This window comes from Cynocephalus volans, chromosome X, assembly GCF_027409185.1.
Source record: "Cynocephalus volans isolate mCynVol1 chromosome X, mCynVol1.pri, whole genome shotgun sequence".
In the NCBI taxonomy this organism is placed as follows: Eukaryota; Metazoa; Chordata; class Mammalia; order Dermoptera; family Cynocephalidae; genus Cynocephalus; species Cynocephalus volans.
In genome coordinates this window covers 86042804-86064365 of record NC_084478.1, presented here as the reverse complement: position 1 = coordinate 86064365, position 21562 = coordinate 86042804, and the positions used below count along the sequence as shown (strand labels likewise).

General features: G+C 39.0%; 1 protein-coding gene and 1 pseudogene across 1 annotated transcript; both read left to right on the top strand.

Moving 5' to 3' along the window:
* The first annotated feature begins 4138 nt into the window (after positions 1-4138).
* Positions 4139-5665, top strand: RTL3 (retrotransposon Gag like 3). The gene has a single exon (XM_063084376.1). The coding sequence runs from the start codon at positions 4139-4141 to the stop codon at positions 5657-5659; it is 1521 nt and encodes a 506-aa protein (XP_062940446.1). The 3' UTR covers positions 5660-5665.
* A 116-nt stretch (positions 5666-5781) lies between these two features.
* LOC134368112 (ubiquitin-conjugating enzyme E2 variant 1-like) overlaps positions 5782-21562 on the top strand; it is a 58556-nt pseudogene continuing 42775 nt past the window's right edge.

The following is a 21562-nucleotide window of genomic DNA, read 5'->3' as shown; positions in this document are numbered from 1 at the left end:
CCTGCTAAGGATGGGACAAGAAATAAAATGAGAAGATGGTAAATGTCATAAAGGGAGATGAAAGGGTGACAAATTTTGACTCCTTCAGAGCTGTGCTAAGATAGACCCTGTTTCCACTCCATTACCAGGTACTCTGGATCCCAGCCATATGAGTAAGGAGTATTCTTGGTCAGTCTTCCAAGTTCCAAAGATATGGGGAGCTCCGGCTGCGCCAGTGCTGTATTATTGAAAATTTTCAATCTTTACTAAGCCCATTATGGGTTAAATTTAAGAAAGTACTGCAAGCTCTAACACAACCATAGGAATAACATCTTGAGCAAAACAGACACCCGGGTGGGACTGCCCCCAAGGAGTAGCTGGGAATTGTGCCAGAGATCTGTGGGGTAACCTGTCCTGTTGACTCTTTTCCAGGGCAGGAAGAGGGAGGGGCAGGAGCTTGAGTGCTTAAAAATGCAGCCCAGCCAGCTTTGGGGAGGAAGATCCCGACAGAGACATAAAATGTTTCAGATTGTACATTTACTGATAAAATAAAATTATGATTCTTAGTGGAATGCACGAAGAAGAATTTCATCTCATTAAATCTTTCCCTTCCCTTTCTCCCTAAGCTAACACTCAACATATGTAACCTATTAACATAACTGAGCATGAACATTTCTTATTATTGTGCAGTCTTTTTTTATATGTTAAACAAATATATTTATCTTCTTTTTTTCCTGAAATATTCATTTGCCCAGTTAACAAAACCTCATTTACTTAAAAATTTTTCATAACCATTCTAAAGGCTTCATAAATTCCATCATGTTGTGAGTGTAAGAAAAAGGATTAAAGTACAGGGGAAGCATGATCAGAGTTTAGATGTGATTACTTTCCTATTCTTACTTGACTGCTTCAGGGTATTAAAACCACTTTAGGCATTTTGACAAAAGTCAGTGTAGCTCTTTTTTCCACTCAAAGGAGAATAATTATGTATGTTTAGGCAGTTTGGAACTTGTACTTAAGGACGTTGAATTTGGTCTTTGCTCTTTGTGGAGGGGGATGGGGGAAGAAAGGTCCCTGTGTTTACCCACTGAATAAATATGCCTGCAGGCAAGGCACTGTTCAGTGCTTTAGTCCGTGGACTTTTTAAACATCTATCTTGGCTGCTCCACAATCCCCGTGTTAATCATTTTGCCTTCCTGTTCAGGTGCCTCCAGTTCTGATTCTAGAGAATTATTTGGTAAACAAAACCATCCATAACCCAGCCAGGAAGAAAAGATTAAAAAGCTCCTGAGTGGCGAAAAATCAACGCTGTAAAATCCATGCATTGTAGATGTCTTTATATGACAGCCTTTGCTCAGCCCCTATGCAATTCTAGCAAGTTTACCTAGCCAGTTTTCCAATTCATAGATGATTAAAAAGAATAAATTAAAATGAGGTTACTGCTGCTACTGCTTATCATTATTATTATTAACCTTTATTGGGTGTTACTAGCTTCCAGACACTGTACTAAGCTTTTTACACACATTATTTCACTAAACCTTTGTGACAACCCTGTAAAGTTAAATACTATTAATAGTCCCACTTTCCAGTTTCATAAACTGAGGGTTAGACTCAAAATTTTAGAGAGTAAGTAATTTGCCAAATTTGTATACCTTTAGTGTACACATGAATATAGGTAATAGTGTGGAGGGCTATGTGACAACTTAATAGCAAAAGCATATAAAAATCAAAGGAAAAAGAAAATACAAAAGTTGGAAAGCATAGTAATTCTGAGATTTTTAATTTGGAGACAAAACACTATACCTTTTGGTAGCTTTCAGAAGGCAGCATGGTGTTACAATAGAGTAAACTAGCTGGTTTGTTTAAGTATGACCCAAAACCATTAAAAATAGATTAAATTATGTTAATAAGCATCTACTTAAGAATGGATGAAGTATAACACATACTATAATTTTTTAAAAATTTTTTTAAATTGAAATATCATTCATTAAATTTCAACTTGATATACAGTACTGAATCTTTAAACTCATTCCTACATAAATTATTAAGCATTACAGAAGAATTTCAATCAATAATTGTTTGTTCCCTAACTAAGCCTACTGCAAACTCAGGTGCTGAAAGTTCTTCTCTTCTTGCTGGATAAAGTAAACATTAATTATGTGTTTTGGCTTTTCAAAGGGAAGGAAGGCTTCAGTTATCTGAAAAATTCACATAAATAGAACAGATCATTCCCTGATGACGGTGATATTTTTATGTGTTGTGTGTTTCTGAAAAATAAAACATTGAAAGGTAGAGAGATAATAAACTGAATTCACAAAAGATTTTCTTTTCCTTTTCATATCCTCTGCATTCAGGTTTAGCTAGCCCAGCCTGTCAATTTGCTGTGGTTTGGGCCTATTCCATCACCAGGGTTTATCCCATCATGCTGACTAATGCAGAATTGGCCATTTGTAAAGGAGACATGAGACATGGCTGAGTTGATGTGTGATTTGAAATGGCCAAATATAATCCACAACTCCACTCCTTACTAGGATGAAAATAGCTGCCTTGCCTAAACTGGCTACATAGCCCACGCCCAGGGTATAACTGTGATCTGGCATGAGAAGAGAAAGTAAGATCCTGAGCAGAGTCACTTCTCAAGAGATCAGCCCTTAGTGGGCTACCTGGGTGCTGTCTGGAGCACCTAAGAGGCTCAGGGAAGTATGAGAATGCTGGGCCAGGACATTCAGAAAGAGCTAGGAGCCCTTCAAGACTGTGCACGTACCCATCAACAAAGTTGGCCTCCCCCACGTTTGTATACTATTATACCTTGCCTAGATCTATCCATGGTAAATTTTCCGAGAGAACATTGCAAAGAGGGACACTAGGGACTGAGTAGGTGGGCAAGGTCAGGGGCTGAGAGGCCGCAGGCTGTTCTCTGAGTGAGAATTAAACAAATGGCCCACTGTGGATAGAGTAAGGGTAGGTTATGCGAGACACATAAAAAATCAAGTCCCAAACCACTGCAGACATTCAGAAATGTTTGCAACTTTTCACAAGGGCAGTGGTATTACTCCCAATTTCCTAGCCAAATATTTATTAAAGTAACCAAGGACTGAGTACATGAGGCTGCCTCACACCGGCGCAGCATCCTACTTTCCTTGCAGCTCTGAACTGTGAGGTACTGTCAAAAAAACTCTTCCACACTCTAAATAGCTATGTTACAGAGGAGAGTTGGAACGTGTTCTGGGAGTGGGTGTGTTTGTTTGAGTTCTGTGCGTGCAGAAAAGGCAAGCCTCCACAGCCATTCACACACTTCCCTCCTCAGCGATGGGTACGCAGACAGCCGAGCTCCTGGACTGTCTCTGAATGGTAATGTACACTTATAAAGCTTACTTTCTTAACTATTTTGAGTCATTTTATAAATAATATGCATGTGTCTGCTGAGCGCATATATATAGTCAGTCAACTTTTGCTTGTTTTCTACTGAGCCTGGTCTTGTGTGGTTACTTATGTGGCATGATTTCTGAGGTGTCAGAAAGAGCTCCCCCCTCCCTCCTACTCTAGTCACCCAAAAATATCTCTTGGCTTGGCCCATCACAGAGAACTAAAATCCCCACATTGCTCAAACATTTGATTTAGTCACTGAAAGCAGCTGTTAAAATCCAAGTGTTATATTGGGATATTAAGCAGACATTAGAAATTAAAGACTATACAAAACAGAAAAGAATATGGAAAAATTGCTTCTGATATAATGTTAAGTTTCAAAAGAAGAATGCAAAATGACATGCACAGTCTGGGTCAGGTGCTGTTCTTAAAGTGTCACGGGGCCAGAGCCAGCATATACGCCCCAGCTCATGAACTTGAGGCTGTGGTAAAAGAAACCCATCAGTGATGGGCAGATTTTGTTCTGATTTAGGCTGAATAAGTGCTTTCCACAGCTTCTGATGCTCAGCTCATACTCTCTTCACAGTGTATCTGACACCTCCTCTTGCTGAGCTCCGGAGGCTCCCAGTGACCTCTTGGTAATCAGCCTTGGCGGGCAGGGCCTAAATCCCCACCCCTTGGAAAACTCACGGAGCCTGATGTCTGCCTGAGCAGCTTTCAGGAAAGACCTCACAAGCACCCACCCAATCTCTCCTAGTAGAAAATTGCCAAACCAAGCCCATTTCCTCAAAAGATGGTGGAGCACTTAGCAGCCTCCTATATTGCTCTGAAACTGGAGAATGAAATTCTGCAAGCCCAAGTGCAGCGGCTGATGGAAGAAAATGCTGCCCTCCAGGCCCAGATTCCAGCGCTCCAGAAGTCCCAAGCAGCCAAAGAGGATGAACCACTCCAAAACCCCTCACAGACCCAGGAGCCCCAGAAGCCCCCAGAGCCCCTGGGTCCCCCAGCAGGCTGGGATCCCCAAGAGCCCCCAGAGGTCAAAGAGGCCCAGAAGCCCCCAGAGCCCCTGGGTCCCCCAGCAGGCTGGGATTGCCAGGAGCCCCCAGAGGTCAAAGAGGCCCAGAAGCCCCCAGAGCCACTGGGTCCCCCAGCAGCCTGGGAGCCCTCAGAGCTCCCAGAGGTCAAGGAACCCCAGAAGCCCCCAGAGCCCCAGGATCTCTCAGCCTGGGAGCCTACCGAAGCAGAGGAGCCCCAGGAGGCCCAGAAGCCCCTGGAGCCCCCATCAATCCAGGAGCCCCAGAATTCAGAACCACAGGATCCCCCAAAAGCTGAGGAGCCCCAGGAGGCACCAGAATGCCAGGAGACATCGGCACAGCTGGAACCCCTTGATCTTCCAGCTCCCCAGGAGCCTCTGGAGCCTTGGGTGCCTCAGGAATCCCTGGATCCTTCAGGTACCCAGGAGTTATTAGAACTCTTAGCACCCCAAGAGTCCCTGGAAGGCCTAATAGTTGTCAAGACATCAGCAGCTTCAGAGTTCCCACAGGCCCCCATTGGATTAGAGGCTGCAGATTTCCCCCTAGAATACCCTCTAGTCTTCGATGGGGATGCCCAGAAGCTTTCTGAGTTCCTGATTCAGCTAAATAGTTACATGAGAGTCAGAGGGCACCTGTATCCCACTGAAGCAGCCCTGGTGAGCTATGTTGGCAACCGCTTCTCAGATGAGGCAGGAAGGTGGTTCCAGCCCTTATTGGATATCCAAAGCCCCCTGCTGGAGCAATTTGAAAGTTTCATACAAGTCCTCCAGGATACTTTTGACAATCCAGAAAACATGGATGATGCCAACCACTGCATCCGTCAGCTCTGCCAACGGGAGGGCCCTGTCCGCCAGTACGTGACTCACTTCTACCTCATTGCTCAAGAGCTGACCTGGGATGAACGCACTCTCTGCATCCAGTTTCAAGAAGGGCTTCCCAGTTTTATCCGAGATGAACTGTCTCACACAAGCCCAGCCAACAATCTGTCTGATCTGATCACTCAGTGCATCAGCCTAGAAGAGAAGCTAAATGGTAAGCCTGATCCCAAGCCATCAGGGGCAGACCCCTCTGAAGAGAAAGATGGGCCTGAGAGTCTGCCAGCTGAAAACCAGCCTGTGCGGGCCGCAAGCAACCGTCCTCACATCAGTCAAGCTGAACGGGCCCGCCGCCGTGAAGGCCACTTGTGCCTCTACTGTGGTCATCCTGGTCATTTTGCCAGAGATTGCCCAGTCAAGCCTCACCGTGCCCAGCAGGCGGGAAACATCGAGGCCCGGCGGTAAGGGGGACCCCGGGCGGGCCAGTCTACAAATATGCGTCCCCCTCTCTTCCAATATCTATGTCCCGTACCCTATGGCTAACTGTTGAAATCCGACTGGGAAGACTACAGTTCTTTGAGCAAGCAATGGTGGATTCAGGCTCCTACAGAAACAGCATTGACCATTCTGTGGTTCTTCGAGAGAAGCTGCCCATCCGCAATAATATCTTCCCTCTGATGCTTGAAACCGTCGATGGCCGTCCACTGATTAATGGACCCATAACCAAAGAAACACCACCAGTCGAAGTTAAAATTGGAAACCACGTTGAAGAGCTCCAGTTTGACGTTATTCATGCACCACGGTACCCTCTGATTCTTGGAATCCACTGGCTTGAGACACATGACCCAAACATAGAGTGGAGTACCCGCACTGTGTCCTTTCCGTCACGTTATTGTCACTACAATTGCTTCAGGCACAGGTGGAATAGAAGACGTCGTGATGAAATAATTGCTGGGTAGATCCTGCGTCCTAGTGACCGCTCCTGGCAACCTGTCTTCTGTTACCTCAGCTGTCATCAGCATTTGCTGCTCCCTGAATCTTCCACTGAACCTCTGGCTATGAACTAAGGCTACCTGTACAACGACCCTGCCTCTCGGATTATGGACTGAACCTGACGACTTTGAGCTGCTTTTTTCACCAATCCTGCATGCCCCCCTCTCTGAACCCTGCATTATGAAGGGCTATTTTAATTACAATTTATACTAATACTATGCATGAGAATAGATATTAGAAACCAATAATGAAAAAGTGTAGCTGTTAGACTGACTTGATTTTTTTCTGATCAAGATTTTCTCTATCACAAAAATTGCAGCATCTTTTTAATAAAGAGAATAAATTTCCAAGTGATATTTTTTAGAAGAATCAATAAACATTGGCAATTTCTACTTGTGTTTTAATTATTTCTTGGCTTAGCTGAGGGAAGGGGATAAGGAACTAGTAAGTTGGGAGGGAGAGAGGAAATTGGAAAGGGCTCAAAGTTTTGATGGGGTCCTGAATATTCCAGGGGTGATAAGAGGATGATGGAGTAGAGGGAGATGGAGAAAGTAGAGAACAGCTGGGGCTGGGTAAGGTATGAAGGGATTAGGGGGAAGTTAAAGTTAAGGTTGAAAAGAGGCTTTGGGGAAGATTGGGAAGAGGTTAGAGAGGGTTTAGGGGAGGGCTGGGGGTACTGAGGGAAGGGGTAAGGGGAGGGGTAAATTCCTACAAGAGTAAAGGGAGCACTGACAGAGACATTGAGCAGGTTTGAAGGCAAACTTCTTGGACTTCACGAGTTAACCAAACAAAGAAGATCACTGGAGCAGGTAATGAGACCCCTTTGGTGATGCAGTCTTCCTGGTAAAGTAACAAGGTCTTATTTCCTGCAGCACGGAAATTTGCCCTAGAGCTCATGCCAATTAATCTACTCTTGCCAGTGTACAGGAGCAGCGGGTCAGGAATCAGCTCTCAACACATGCACATCATCAGTAGCCACCTGCATCTCTCCTACACACACAGGTTGCCCTGCCCTGCTAGCCATCCTGCCTGTGTGACATACCAGGATAGCTGCATCATGAGAAGGAGTTTATGTCCCTGCATGCCTGAGAGGGGCTGCTGTCCTGACTTAAATCATACACACACACACACACACACACACACACACACACACACACACACAGACACACGACCTACAGGGTGCAGGGGATAGAGGAAGTGGGATCTCCAGGTGAGATGTGAGGAGTGGTCCAAGCAGTTCCCAATGCTTTTCCTCATTTTAACTCTTCCTTGGGAGTCTCTTTGAGGCCACTTGAAGGGGATTCTTCCTCTTACTTAGACAAATGACCAAATAAATTATCATAACCCTAGAAGGAAATAGGGGAGGAACTTACCATTCATTGAGCCCTTAATGCATTCCAGCTACAATGTCAGGCATTTTACACACATTAATTATCCATTACTCCTCAGAACAACCCAGTGAAGTAGGTTTATTTGCTCTTATCTTATCAATGAGCAAACAGAGTCCCAGCAAGGATAGTTCACTTGCCCAAAGTCACACAGCTAGTAAGTGGTGGAGGCCTGTTTGGCCTCCAAAGACTGTGCCCTTTCACCTACAGCATGCCAATCTCTCTAATGCAGTGGTAAGTGTCAAACAAGATTGTGGCAGCAGGAAGCTAGGTTGGGATAACCCTTTTTAAATAAAAGGGGGAAAACTCATAAGGAAAACTACAGGGACCATTTGGGTAGTAGTTCCATTTCTCCGGCTCCCTTGATCTCACTCCCAACCCCCTCATCACCCCAATACTTTCTTTTTTATCTCTTGTAGGATTTCCTTTTGTTTAACTAATGGCACAGTCCCCTTTCAGATGCCATAGTGTTTTTCATGAGACTTGGGGGTCCAGGAAGAGTTACCTGAAGGATCTGTGCATTACCTAGCAGCACCAGTAATAAAATTTTTTTTAAAAAAAGCCCTGGATTGTCTTCATAGCCACTTGTATTATCAATCCAAATCCTGTGAAGCCTTAAATTCCACCTGTTCTAGTCCTCACTAGCCCCTCCTTCCATCCCTGGACAGTCTACCATATTTTGGCATTATGCACTGCCTTGTGGTATGTGGGGGACTTTTCCTAGCTATATGTCCTATTTTCCCCCAACTTCACCCCACCCCCACGTATATTTAGCCTGGGTGCAGGGACAGAATCATCTACATGCCCATCAAACATAGTGCCTGGTACATAAAAGGTTTTCCACAGAAACTGATTCAATGACATTTAATTATCATTTCTCAGAGAAAGGGGCTTATTTGTATACCGTGGCCCTTGTTTTATTCTCCTACTCAGTTGCTCATCTCTGCTCCCAAGGACCAAATACTGTTAAATAGATACAAATTGTGAATGTTGTCAAGGTGGAATTCAAGAACAAAAAACCTGTAAGTGACCACAAAGAAAAAAAAAATGCCTTCTTTTGGTCAAACTACCCTGGAGCCAGGAAGAACATCTGTGTTTGCTTTCCCTAAGACTGAGAGGATTCATGGGACACAGGCCTTTCTGCGCTGAAACTTAAACAGCTCTGGGCAAACTGAGATGGCTGGCAACCTACTTGGACCCTAAATTTTTCTATATGTCTATAGAGGCTTATTTAACTACAGTGCAATTCTTTATTTTATAAACAGGAATCAATTATCTAATCATAGAATCACAGACTTTGTAAGTAGGAAAAGACTCAAGAAGTCTATTCCCTTAATTTTACAGATAAAGGAGCTAAGGCCCCGGGAAAGAAAAGTTACTTAACATAGCTCAGTGTTATCCTGATCTATTGACTCCGAATCCAGTGCTCTTTTTCCACCATGAGCCACTGTTCTAACCCAATAGTTAAAAATCGAGTCTGTGGTGTGGCCAGCACTGAGCTAGATACTATGTGTGGACAATATTTATTTAAAGTATAATATGAAAGGTTTACAGTGTGGTCAGGGAGAAAAAATTAGCTGGCACTAGACAGCTAGCATAGGTAATCAAATGCTAAATTCTGTGGTGGCAAAAATATACCAAACTGAAACATACCAGCTGATAAGGCTAATAACTCCATTTAATAAGCACGTGCTTTTTGCCAAATGTTGGGTTGGGTGATTCAGGTCTTTTCAACTGTCTGCAAGGTAGATATTACTAGCCACATTATACAAATCAAAGAATTGAAGACCTCCGGAGTGACGTTACTTGCCAAGTTTCACGCTGCTAGGAATTTGTGGATCCTAAAAACAAACCCTGATCTGTCTCACTCCAAACCTGGGGTTTCATCCAATGTACCACACTGCTTCTCAGGATGAATGACCTTTACTCTTTATTAACCACCTTAATTCACTGGACATGAGTTCTATTACCCTAGAAAAAGAACAGAATTTGTTAAATCATGTATTTATTTATTCACCAAGCATTTATTGAATGCCTTCTACATGTCAGGCACAGGCATAGGGGGAAGGAGAGAGAAAAGGGAGAGGAAGAGAGATAGAACTACATCTAAAGTGTGAGTCACAGTTCCTGTTCTGACCACAACATAACAAGAGAAGCTGTTGTGTAACAGCACCGTGACAGACACAAGAGAGAGCACTAATTCTGCTACGGATTAAAGAAGTGCATTTTGAGCTGGGTCATGAAGGAATCTCACTGGAAACAAGAGGGGAGGAAAGGACTGTCTAGGTTAAGTAAAGTACAAACTAAAAAGCAAGCTGGAGGGAAAAAGCATGGTATTTTCAGAAAAGATAGTTCTACGTAACGTGTGTGTGTGTGTGTGTGTGTGTGTGTGTGTGTGTGTGTGTGTGTGTGTGTGTGTGTGTGTGTGTGTGGTGGGGGCGTAGGGAGGAAGATAAAGCTTAACAAGGAGGTTGGAAGTCTCAGGTAAAAGACCCTATCTATCTGGCTAAGAAGTTCAAACTTTATCCTGTAGGCGATTTGGACTGGGATCTTTGGTTTCCTTTTCTTCTTTGTTTGGATATCAATTTGGGTGTATTTTTCTCTCCTACTATAATGTAATGCACCTTACTGAAACAAAACCATATGAGTCAGGAGTTCATAACATAAAAGTAAAATGCTCCCCTTTCTCTCTGTGCCTTATTCACAGACTAGGAGGTTTGTAAGAAGAAGAGAAACATGATAAGTTTATATTTTAATAATTTGATAGTGATGTGGAAAATTACAAGAGAGAAAGTGACAAAGTGCCCCGTGCTTTTTTACCTTCTTATACTTTTATGAAGATGGGTTCAAACCGTCAAAGGCGAAGAACTAAAAGTAAACTCAGTTAAAATTTCCTCAAATATTTATATTGAGGACTTACTATGAGCAAGGTACTGAAGTACACATAAACATATGCAAGACAACATCTCTACCATCAAGAATTTTACAACCTAATAACAGACAAAGACTCATGAACAATAAAAAAAAACTACTTTTCATTTCGGCCTCCCCAGTTTCAAATTTTAAAGATTCTCTAAATGGAGAGGGTTTTAAAAAAAATAAATATTCTGCAATATGTGGCACAGATGAAAACAGTTCCCTCCTTAGCTAACTTTTCTAAGTTTAAACTTTAACAGGAAAATGAGCTCTATATATTTTTGTAACTTCCCTTTCTGGTTTGTTTTTTCTAACAAATATTTCATATTTCATGATATTAAACTATGCCCTGAGTAGTCATGGTCAATCCATAGAAGGATTTATATGTTTTCCAGTTCTTAAAGTATCAGTATATTTCTAAAAGTATGATTTTGAAAGGTTTTGTAGGGACAAATAATTTTTAAAATACTTGGTGTAATAAACTTTGATACCTAGCATTCTACTGATTTTTAAACATTAAATCACAAGGGTAATATAGGGGTCAGAGCAGTAGGGGTCAGGAGATTAGGATTAAATTCCTAGGTTTGCTGTACGACCTATTTCATTTATTAAATGAAGATAATAATGCTTGCAAAGTTAGAGAAAGCATCAAATGAGAAAACTCATGTTAAAAAATTGCTATGAAAGTTGAAGATGCTATATAAATAAAAGGTATTATTATAATAACTTATGTTTGTAATAATGACCTTAAGGACCTTCAAGAACTAACATACCTGTTTAAATTCATTTCAGTCTCACAGACCTCTATCTCTAGTAAGTACTTCCTATGTCCTGGATACTCTATATTGTCAGTCATAGCAAGATTCAATTAGGTTTCAAATAATTATTGTATTAAGCAGTTTTTTTAGTATTCTTACAACCAAAACATTGGCATATATGTTAGCATTCTATTTACCAGAAAATATATTGTATCATCTAAAGTGTTAGTTTGGCCGGCCAGTTAGCTCACTAGATTAGAGCACAGTACTGATAACACCAAGTCACCAAGGTCCAGGGTTCAGATTCCCGTACAGGCTAGCCACAGAAAAAATAAATAAATAAAAAATTTTTTTAAAATTTCTAAAAATTAAATGTCAGTTCTTTCCTGGGGCATGTCAACTAGATGACAACTTAGTACAATTAGTCTGAGCTTATTTCTTCATCTATTCAGCCCAAACTAGAGAAATCAAGTCATAACAGACTAATCTTTGTGTCCCCACCCCCTCCAAAAAAAGCTAAATTAAAAAATTAAAACCCACAAGACAGCTTTTTTTTTTATTTCCGATTTATATGATTTCTAGGTAAAAATAATTGAAATCTAAAAGCTCAACCTGCACTGGCTACTGAGTAAGTCATAACGTCTGTAGGAAACAACTGCAATCACCATTTAACATGATTAACAGGGCCTCATCTTGGTTATTATACTGCCTCACAGTGATTCAGATGTGTGAGAAAGATTGGTGAAGGGTTTTAGCTTGGAGAATGTGGGATATATTCCAACCAGGGGGGAGGAGGAACAAATGCCAACAGTAGTCAGCTAACTGTGTCTGACTTGGCTCGAATGGAGGGACCACTAAGTATTCCGATACAGATGAAAATGGGATATGGCCTAGAAACACAGAACAGTCACATGTTCACAGGACATCTGGCAACCTAATTTTCACATGAGAAAAAGAAAGCATGAAATCTTACAACCACACAACAGAATATCTGAAACACTTAGCTGAGTTCACTTTTTTTCTTAGTCTTTCACATTGCTTTTTTCCTCAGTCATACCACAGATATCACATAGCAGGCAACAAGTAAACCAGTTGCACTGCCAGTGAAGTTCTTCTGATTGTTAGAAAAAAAGTTGGCTAAACTCCAATAAATTAAAGGTATTCCCAAAAAGATAAATACCAAAGGGAACTTCTGTACTTCAACTTCTATTTTTTAATGCCATCTTCTGTTACAAAATTGAACATGTGTTTGAGGGAATGGGGGAGAGACCAATCTGGGCCAAGTTAAAATAAAATCACATTTAAGAATTAATAATACTCTAATGAAAATGTTGACATGTTCCAATAACTTTAATAATTATGCTAAAATAAAATGCAGAAAATACAATTCCTGGCATGGAAAATACCAGAAATTAGTTGTCTCAGCAGCCTTCTAATGCTATTCTTCTCCTCTCCAGTTCTACTCTCTTTCCAGGCCCTTTTTCTTCTTCTGGCCTGTCAGAAACCTAAATAACAAAACAGTCAATTAACCATCGATAAGTTGAAGTAAGAAGCCTTTCTCCTCACTGCCTTTCCCTAACAAGAATAGGTCAGAAAGCCTTACACTACTTTAATAACTTTGTTAAAAGCCTTTTTCTGACAATAAAGACATCATTTTACAGATGAAGAATGGACAGACAGACAAGGGCAAAGAAGTTTTAATCAGGCGACATGGTAAAGTAAAGTGAGGAGCAGATGAGCAGTCAGGAGACCTAGATTTCAGATTTAGTTTCTAACTGTCCCTGTGACCTTGGGTAAGTTAATTGACCTCTCTTCTGGGGTTCAGTTTCTTCATAGGAAAAATTATGATAGTAATGTCTATGCTGCTTATCTTTATAAACTATTGCAATGGACTACTACTCTGCTATGAAAACGAATGAAATACTGCCATTTGCAACAACATGGATAGACCTAGAGAGAATTATATTAAGTGAAACGAGTCAGACACAGAAAGAGAAATATCACATGTTCTCACTTATTTGTGGGGGCTAAAAATAAATAAATGAATACACAAATAAACTGGGGTGGGGAGGGAAGAAGACACAACAATCACAATTCATTGAAGTTGATACGACAAGCAAACAGATATGAGGTTGTTGGGAGGGAGGGGGGAGAGGGAGGGGGAAGGGAGGTTTCGGTAATGGGCCACCATACTCCCACATTGTATATTGACAAAATAAAATTAAATTAAAAACATAAAAAAACAAACTATTGCAAAGAGTAATTTTTTATTCAATAAACATTTGTTAAATTCCTATATATGCCAGACACTGAGCTAAGATCAAATGAGATAATAAATATCAAAACAGCAAGCCCAGATATAAGTTAGAGTGTTATGATTGCTCTAAAGTCTGTCTAATCTTCCAAAACAATATTGCTTTTGCTAAAAGAATAGATAAAAGGAGACTTCAGTATCACATTTCCCTCTGTATTTTATATTCCAGGAAATTTCCTCCATTACCTCATAGCTCTCTGGGTTGCAAAAATTAGCGGAATTACATAAGAATCAATGTTTTTTTCTCCCCATCAGATGTGCAACCTCTCAGGCTTATAAAACAATACAGATGTATACACTGCATAGCAACTATCATTATTACTGCTACTTCTGTTCAATCATTTTATTGCTTACTCATAAAGAAGAGAAAAGGGAATGAACACTTAATGAGCACCTATTGTTCACCATATTTTGTGAAAGGTACTTTTACCTATGAAATTTCATTTAATTATAGCAAACATTTGGCATGGTATGTATTATCCTCCCCATTTTACAGATTGAGCATTTGGGTCCCAGTGAAATGAAGGTCATTCAGGAGGGATTGGTGAAGTTCTAACACAAATTCGAGTCTGTTTCTGCCATATCCCATGCTTTTTCTGGCCCTTAGAGAAAATATTGGAGCTTAAATGGTGCATATTTACTGACAGAAACACTGCAGCTCAGAGAAGTCAGATTCTCCACAAAGACCATACAGCAAATTAGTGGCTGAGCCATGTCTAGAATGCATGACTTCTGTTTTCCAGTCTAAGTTTTTTTTTAATTTCACTAAACAAATATTGTGCCAATTTATTCACCAAATATGAAAAATTAATTAATTGATTAAGGTGTTAAGCAGTATTATTCTTAAAGTTTCTAACTTATTTTTAAAAATTGTTTTTCATAGGAACCAAATTTAAAAAGAAAAAACATTTTCATATAGGAACACAAGTTGAAAAATTATTTTTTATTTTTATTTATGTATCAGTTTGGCTAGTAGTTTCCTGCCTTTCTTAAAAAGTTATATCAACTTGTTTCTTGTTTATTACTTGTTTTCCAAGTAAAAGAGAAAACATTGTCAAAAACTGCAATTACAAAACTATACTATACAACACTAAAAACCAACTACATATAAAAGATATCTATAGACCACTGCTTCCAATAACAGTAGAATATGGATTGTTCAAGCAAACATGGAACATTCTTCAAGATAAACCATATGCTAGCCCATAAAGTAAGCATTGATAAGTTAAAAAGGATTATAAATCTTATAAAGCATGTTTTCCAACCACAGTAAAATGAAATTTGAAATCAATAATAGAAGAAAATTAAAGAAATTCACAAATATGTGGAAATTAAACAACACATTCTTAAATAACCAATGGGTCAAGAAGAAATCACAAGGTAAATTAGAAAATACTTTGAAATGAATGAAAAGGACGACATACCAAAACAAAATTTATGGAACACAGCAAAAATAGTCCTTAGAGGGAAAGTTATGGTTGTGCGGGCCTATATTTAAAAAGAAGAAAGATCTCTCTCAAATTAATAACCTAACCTCATGCCTTAAAAAACTGAAAAAAGAAATGCAAACTAAACCCAAAGCAGGCAGAATGGAAGAAAATAACAGAGCTGAAACTAATTAACAGAAAATAGAAAAACAATAGAGAAAACCAACGAAGTCAAAAGTTGATTCTTTGAAAAGATCGACAAAACCAGGCAATTCTTTAGACAGACTGAACAAGAAAAAAAATGAGAAAAGAGTCAAATTTTTAAAATCTGGAACAAAAGAGGCAGCATTACTGTCGACCTTACAGATGTAAAAAGGATTTCAAGGGAATACTATGAAAAATAGTATGCCAACAATTAGATAACCTGGATGAAATGGACAGATTCCTAGAAAGACATAAACTATTGAAACAGATTCAAGAAGAAATAGAAAATCTGAATAGATTTCTACTATAACAAGTAAAAAGGTTGAACTGGTAATCAAAAAACTTTCTACAAAGCAAAGCCCAGTACCAGATGGCTTCACTGATGAATTCTCCCAAACATTTAAAGTATTAAAGCCATTCTTTTTTTTCAATGTCTTCCAAAAAATTATAGGTAAAGGAACACTTTCCAACTCATTTTATGAAGCCAGTCTTAAGCTCATATCCAAACCACACAAAGACAACAAGAAAAGAAAACTACAGACCAATATCCCTTATCAATATAGATGCAAAAATCCTCAACAGAATACTAGAAAACCTAATCTAGCAATATATAAAAGGGATTATACACCATGACCAAGTGGGATTTATCCCGGGAAGGCAGGGACTTAAAAATACAAAGGAACTTCTTCAACTCAATAAAAGATTGCTATAAAAAATCCCCAGCAAATATCAAACAATGGTGGAAGAATAAATGTTTTCTCTCTAATATCAGGCAGAAGATGAGGATATTGCCTTTCATCATTTATATTCAACAATGTAGTGGAGGTTCTAGACCAGGAAATTAGGCAAGAGAAAGAAATAAAGGCATTAATATTGGAAAGGAAGAAAGAAAACAAGCTCTATTTGAAGATAACACGATCTTGTACATAAAAACATCTTATGGAATGTAATAAAAATAGTGAAAACTATAAATGAGCTCAAAAGGTTGGAAGATGCACAATAAATACATGAAAATCAGTTGTATTTTTATGCACTAGCAATGAAAATTTCTAAAATTAAATTAAGGAAACAATCCTGTTTATAATAACAGTGAAAAAATAAAATGCGTAGGAATAAATTTAACAAAATAAATGCAAGATTTGCACACTTAAAACTACAAAACATTGTTGAAAGAAATTTTAAAAGGCTTAAATCAATGGAAAGGCACCCCACGTATGATCACAAGACAATATTGCTAAGATGAAAATATTCCCCAAATTGATCTATAGTTTCAACACAGTCCTATTAAAAAAAAAAAAAAATCTCAGGTGGCTTCTTTGCAGAAACTGACAAGCTGATCCTAAAATTTATATAGAAATACAGTGGACGCAGAATAGCCAAAGTAATCTTGAAAAAGAACAAAATTGTGTGTGTGTGTGTGTGGGTGGGTGGGTGGTATTCAAATGTTATGGAAAGTAATTATGGGGCATTGGAGAGTGTTCTAATCTTGAAATTTTGTGTCCCAGTTCTGTCATTTACCTATTATATGACCTGACTATTTTAGTTTCAGAATTTCTTTGTCATTGATTGAGAGAAAGTGAAATACCTGCAAAATAACACTAGGTTTGGAGTCAATAAACATGGGTTTTAATGAGGTCCAGCTTTGCCTTTCACAGCCATGAAATTTCAAGAAAGTCTCCTAATCTCTCCAAACATATATTCCTCATTTATAGAATGAGGACAGTTATACCTGCCTCACAAGGCTGTTGAAAATATCAAAAGAAACAAATAAACAAAAAAAGTGAACATACTTTGAAATCTATAAAGCTCCATCCAAATGTCAGACTCTTTTATAATTAGGAGGCAGGCAAAATACATTCTTAATTGACAGGTGGCAGTGAATAAATTGCTATTATGTGTCTTAATTCAGGTACAATGGTGCCAAGTTTGTTGTATTAGGCTATTTCATACTTACTGAGAAGTATGCTCCCACACTTCGCCAGGGGTGATACTCCAAGCCTCTCAAGAAAAAAAAATCTGAATAGCAGCCATTCCTTCCTGCCACCAGCTGGTTAGTATGGGACAGCCTCCATTTGACCTTTAGTGTCTACAAGTGTCCAAGCCTGGAGGTAATAAGCCCAATACTAGTTGGTCATTATCTTCCCCTAAGAATGCATTGCTAAAAGGCAAATCGAGTAGGGAAATCTCAAATGACAGGACTTGTTCTCGAATCTACTACAAATTGCCAATATTTGGGTAAGTCGTTTGTCAGTGAAACAGTAGGCTTACCAGCAAGAGATCTGATAAATGAATTTGGGAATGTCACACAGCTAAGTCTAATAATAATTTAATTACCTATGTCAGCCATCTTTCCATTTTCTGGGACGAGTATGCAAGACATCCTACTAATAGAGAACATTCCAAACAACTACAGATGGAAAGGAATGGAAATCATCATGTTGAAGGGATACCTGCACTCCCATGTTCATTGCAGCTCTGTTTACAATAGCTAAGATAAGGAACCAACTTAAATGTCCATCAATGGACAACTGGATAAGGAAAATGTGGTATATATACACCATAGAATACTACTCTTCCATAAAAAGGAATGAAATTCTGCCATTACTAGCAACATGGATGAGCTTGGAGAAAATTATGTTGAGTGAAATAGCCAGGCACAGAGGGAAAAATACTGCATGTCTTCACTCATAAGTGGGAGCTAAGAGAAAAAGAAGGAAAGAAAGACCACAGTGGTGTGTTGGACTGGCAGAGGGAGAGGCACACCTAGGGTTGCAGGGGTCGGGAGGACATGGGGAGAGAGGTTGGAGATTAATTGGGTGGGGGACATAGGAATAATCAGAATTTGCAGTAATGGACATGCTAAAAAAAGAAAAAAGATAACTCCATTTCTCTTTAAAAATGGTCTCATCAGTTCTTAATTATAAAAGCATATGGTTCATGTGAAGTCTTAACTAAAGATGGAACTCATATCCAGGGTGCCACTAAGGAGAGCTGAAAAGGGGTAAAAACTCAAGAATGACTCTCCTTGGGTTTGCAAGGAAGCCTCAATAGGACTATTTCAGGTCCATAAGTACTCCTTTGATTATCCACTCCTTTCATTCCAGCCAAGCAATGGGTTTCCTGGCATCCTTCTTTAAATACCTTTTCACCCCTATGGTCATGCTAAAGCATATAATTCTACTTTCTTAGAACTTCTCATTTTAGGAACTATGAAAGAAATAGATGCTGCCACTATGAATAGTCCAGAGAAATGGAAACCCTTGATTACCCACCTTTCCCATTCTCACTCCCACTGACCATAATCTCAGCCTGACTATAGCACTAAAATCAGAAATAGGGAAACTTTTCTATCAAGTGCTACTGACGCAAAGGAGAGAAAAAAATCATTCAGGGGCCAACACACAGGTCAAAACTATCTTTACTAATTCAAGTTTTTTGAAGAATAGTGAGTAGAGGCTCAGTCTTTGGCTTTTTAAGTTCAGGGGGAAAAAAGTTTTCTTAAACTAAGTATAAAAGACATGTGAACAGATATGATGTTGATGGGGGAGGGGGAAGAGGGAGGGAGGAAAAGGAAGAATGGATAAAGGGACACAAAAATCAACTATATTGTATATTGATAAATTAAAATAAATAAATAAAACACATCATAACACAATAATAATAATAATAATATACTTGGATTGAAAGAAAAAGAGAGATATTTGGAGGGCAGAGCACCAAGATTGGGTGGTAGTGAAATGATAAAAAAAAATTGGAGTGATAAAACAAAGAACAGAGACAAGCACCCATCTTTCTCACCCTGGAACAGATCCCTCACACTTTTAAATGCTGTGCCACATCAGGAAGTCTCCTCATTCCCACCCCTACCACCATCCTGGGTTCCTAGAAATTCCTACCCCCCTAGCTCTGCAAGTTGTATGCTTCCCTGTTCTCCAGACTTGGACTTTTTTTCAAGTCTTTAAAAGATGCCTTCTCTCCCTGCAACAGCCTCTTTGATTTGGCTAGGTAGTTATGCTGTGGTTGTTTGGTTTTTTCCAAATCTCTGGTATTTTTGATCTCCAGCCACACGTATACTGGGTTTTTAGATAGTTTCCAGGCTTTCTCTGAGTTACTGATTTTTTAAATTCTACCCCCTATTTTTTTTTTCCTTCTCCAATGTCTGCATTTTGTCAGCGTTCCATTTTCAAAATTAGAAAAACAACCTAATGGATTCTCTGGTTTTTCATCTCCCTAAATGATGTTGAATTTTCTGGAGTTTCAAAGTTGAAAGAAACTATAAAGGTCATCAAGCCCAGCTCACTTGTTAGAATTTTAATTTCTCACAAAGTTGTAATCCTCCCACCCTGACTGCGAATCCTTCTGAGTATTAGAAAGTCCTTTCTTAGATTTAGCTGATATATTTCTTTATGCAGCTTCCTGCCTGGGACCACACAATAAAACTGCTGCTATTGCCCTATGACAACTCAAGCTATCTGAATAAAGCTACCTTAACCCCTACCCCACTGAAACCCCAAGCCATTTCCAGATTAAACAAACCCAGTCCCTTTTACAGTTATGTTATATGACATATTTTCAATGCCCTACAACAGACCTTCTTGTTTTCCTCAAAATAATTTTATTATCATTATTAATATTATATATATATACATATATTAATACTATATTTTCTTCTTCTGTACACAAGGAGAAAAGTCCGCTGTCTTGGAATACTGTTTTTACCTTATGGGCATTTAGAATATAATCACTAAATGTGCTTAAAGTTATGCTGATATGTTAGCTTTTAGCATAAATGAGTTTAGCAATGGGACAAAATCTACTGACTGATATAGTTTGCTTAAATGTCAGGGAACCCTTTCCTGATCTCCTCCTCCTGCCAAGTAGGCTAGACAAACCTTGGATTTTTCCTCTATAGCATTTTCATCACAGTTCCTTATTTTTCAAATTATTTGTTTAATTCTATCTCTCTCAGTAGACTATAAGCTTCAAGAGAGTAGAGTAAAGAATAAAGTTTGCTATCTGCAGGTGCTAACACAGTGCCTGGCACGTAATGGAGCCCTCACAAATACTTGTTAATAGAATACATGAATGAAAGAGTTTTGTTACAGTCCTGGAACTGGAAGGAAACTTATAGCCCTTACTTTTTTTTTTTTTTTTCTTTTTTCTGACCGGTAAGGGGATCGCAACCCCTCAGCACGGTGTGGTCCGCACCACGCCCAGCCAGTGAGCACACCGGCCATCCCTATATAGGATCCGAATCCACGGCCTCGGTGCTACCAGTGCCGCACCCTCCCGAGTGAGCCACGGGTCGGCCCTAGCCCTTACTTTTAAGATAAAAAGGCCTAAGGAAGTCAACAGATTCATCCAAGGTTACATAGCTATTTGGTGAGAAAGCTATAACTCTTGATTTTAACCCTCTTTCCACTCCACTGATACCCTACAATTTCAGGTCATGCTCATATAATTAATCCAAGGGCTTTAGCTATGCTCATGGCCAAATTGGATAAAAGATGCCAACCAAGAATTATTCCTCTATCTTTTGATTTCTTGAATATCAAACTAAAGCAACCTACACATGAAACTATATTTTTTTAAAAAGAGCATAAAATTGTTACACTATACCACTAGTGTGAATTGAGAATTCACAATACTCAGATGAACTATGCTATCCTGTTCAACATGAGATCTTCAAAAAGATTACGGAGAGGAAAACAAAATAGATCAACTCAAGTTCCTTGGTTAAGAACATGTTCAACTGCTTCCTCTCTGAGGTTTTGCAACTTTTTTTTTTTCAGATTTGATCAATTTTATTTTGGTTTTGCAGCTTTAGACCTGCTCTGTCCAATACAGTAGCTACTAGCCATATGTGGCTAGTCTGAATTGAGATGTGCTAAAATTGTTAAATACACACCAGATTTCTACAACTTAGTGCAAAAAGGATGTAAAATGTCTTATTAATTATTTTATATTTACTACAAAATGAAAGAATAAAGTTTGTTATATTGTGTTAAATAGAGTATATTAAAATTAATACTACTTTTTAAAAAACTTTTTATGGGACTATTAGAAATTTTTTTCTTTTTCTTTTTCTTTTTAATTTGTTTTTATCTGTTTATTTTTCTTTTTATTTAAAATTTGTATTTATTATTAGCACATTTAGTCTTACAAATCATGATATTTCTTTATGCCCTTTGCCCGACCTATCACTTCCCAAACCCTCTCCCTCCTTCCCCCCCATCTCTAGTATCCTTCGGTTTGTTCTCTCCTTCTAAAAGTTCAACATATTGTTGTGGTCTTTTCTTTCTTTCTTTCCTTCATTCCTTCCTTCTTTCCTCCTTCCCTCCCTCCCTCCTTGCCTTCCTTCCCAGCAG